At 66.0% G+C, this 1,222-nt stretch overlaps 1 protein-coding gene across 1 annotated transcript; it reads right to left on the bottom strand.

Moving 5' to 3' along the window:
* Positions 1 to 145: 145 nt before the first annotated feature.
* On the bottom strand, positions 146 to 1,222 carry KCNJ10 (potassium inwardly rectifying channel subfamily J member 10; the record flags this gene model as incomplete). The annotated part of the gene is made up of 1 exon (XM_009644615.1): positions 146 to 1,222. A coding segment is annotated over one exon (1,077 nt), but the record flags the coding sequence as incomplete, so codon positions are not given.

Below are 1,222 nucleotides of genomic sequence, written 5' to 3'. Positions count from 1 at the left end.
GGGCGTGGGCGCTGGGGGCACCCCCCCAGTCTCTGGTGGCACCCCTGGGCACTGGTGGCACCTCCAGGCGCTGGTGGCACCTCCAGGTGCTGGTGGCGTCCCCGGGCGCTGGTGGCACCTGCGGCGTCGGCGTCCCGGTGGGCGCTCAGACGTTGCTGATGCGGCCGCTCAGGGGTGCTCCCTCCCGCTCCCGCTCCGCCGCCTCCCGCAGGGACTCCTCCAGCTTCACCTTCTCGGGGTCCCCGAACCGGACGGTCTCGTGGAGGCAACAGGGCGCCGTCACCTTCACCACCTGGTCGAAGAGGCTGAAGTCGGCCACATACTTGCCGCTGGCCGAGAGGGAGATGGCCGGGGTGAACTCGTAGCCCCAGAGGATCTCCTCAGGCAGGTAGGAGGTGCGGACCTGGCAGGTGGCGCTGGTGGACTCCACGGTGCCACTGAGGATGACCACCAGCTCAAAGTCGCCTTCGCCCGTCCGCAGGGCCACGTCCCGGAAGGGGCTGGCGTCGTCCACCACGTGGTAGAAGGTGAGGGGCAGGATGAGGAAGGGGCTGTCGGAGGAGGTGTCCACCTGGAAGTCCACGTTGACCTGGTTGAGGCGGACGCTCTCGCCCTCCTTGGTGAGGTGGGTCTGGAGGAGCTTGCCCGTCACCTGGCAGCCAATGAGGAGGCTCTTGCGCATGTTGGCCACGCGGATCATCAGGCAGGTCTTGCCGTTGTGTTGGGCCACCACCGCGTTTTGGCTGAACTTGATGGTCTCGGCGCGTTTCTTGGGCCGGGCGATCTTGGCCAGGAAGGTGCCGGTGATGAAGATCTCCATGATGGTGGTGAGGACCAGCTGGGTGATGAGCAGGACGATGGCGAGGGGACACTCCTCGCTGATGTAGGGGAAGCCGTAGCCGATGGTGGTCTGGGACTCCAGAGAGAAGAGGAAGGCACCGGTGAGGGTGTGCACCTGCATGACGCAGGGCGTGTGGTTGGCTGGTGGGTCAAATTCCAGCAGGTCCCCATGGACCACGGCCACCAGGTACCAGATGACACCGAAGGCGAACCAGGTGCCGGCGAAGGTGGCGGAGAAGAGGACCAGCTTGTAGCGCCACTGCATGTCGATGAAGGTGGTCCACAGGTCCTTGAGGTACAGAAAGCGCTTGTCGGCGATGTGCTCCATCCGCACGTTGCTGCGGCCGTCCTTGGTCATCACCCGGCGCCGGCGGAGCCCCGA

Source organism: Egretta garzetta, unplaced genomic scaffold, assembly GCF_000687185.1.
Source record: "Egretta garzetta isolate BGI_Z169 unplaced genomic scaffold, ASM68718v1 scaffold2198, whole genome shotgun sequence".
Taxonomy (NCBI): Eukaryota; Metazoa; Chordata; class Aves; order Pelecaniformes; family Ardeidae; genus Egretta; species Egretta garzetta.
Note: the sequence above shows the minus strand (reverse complement) of the source record. Positions and strands in the feature narration are given on the sequence as shown.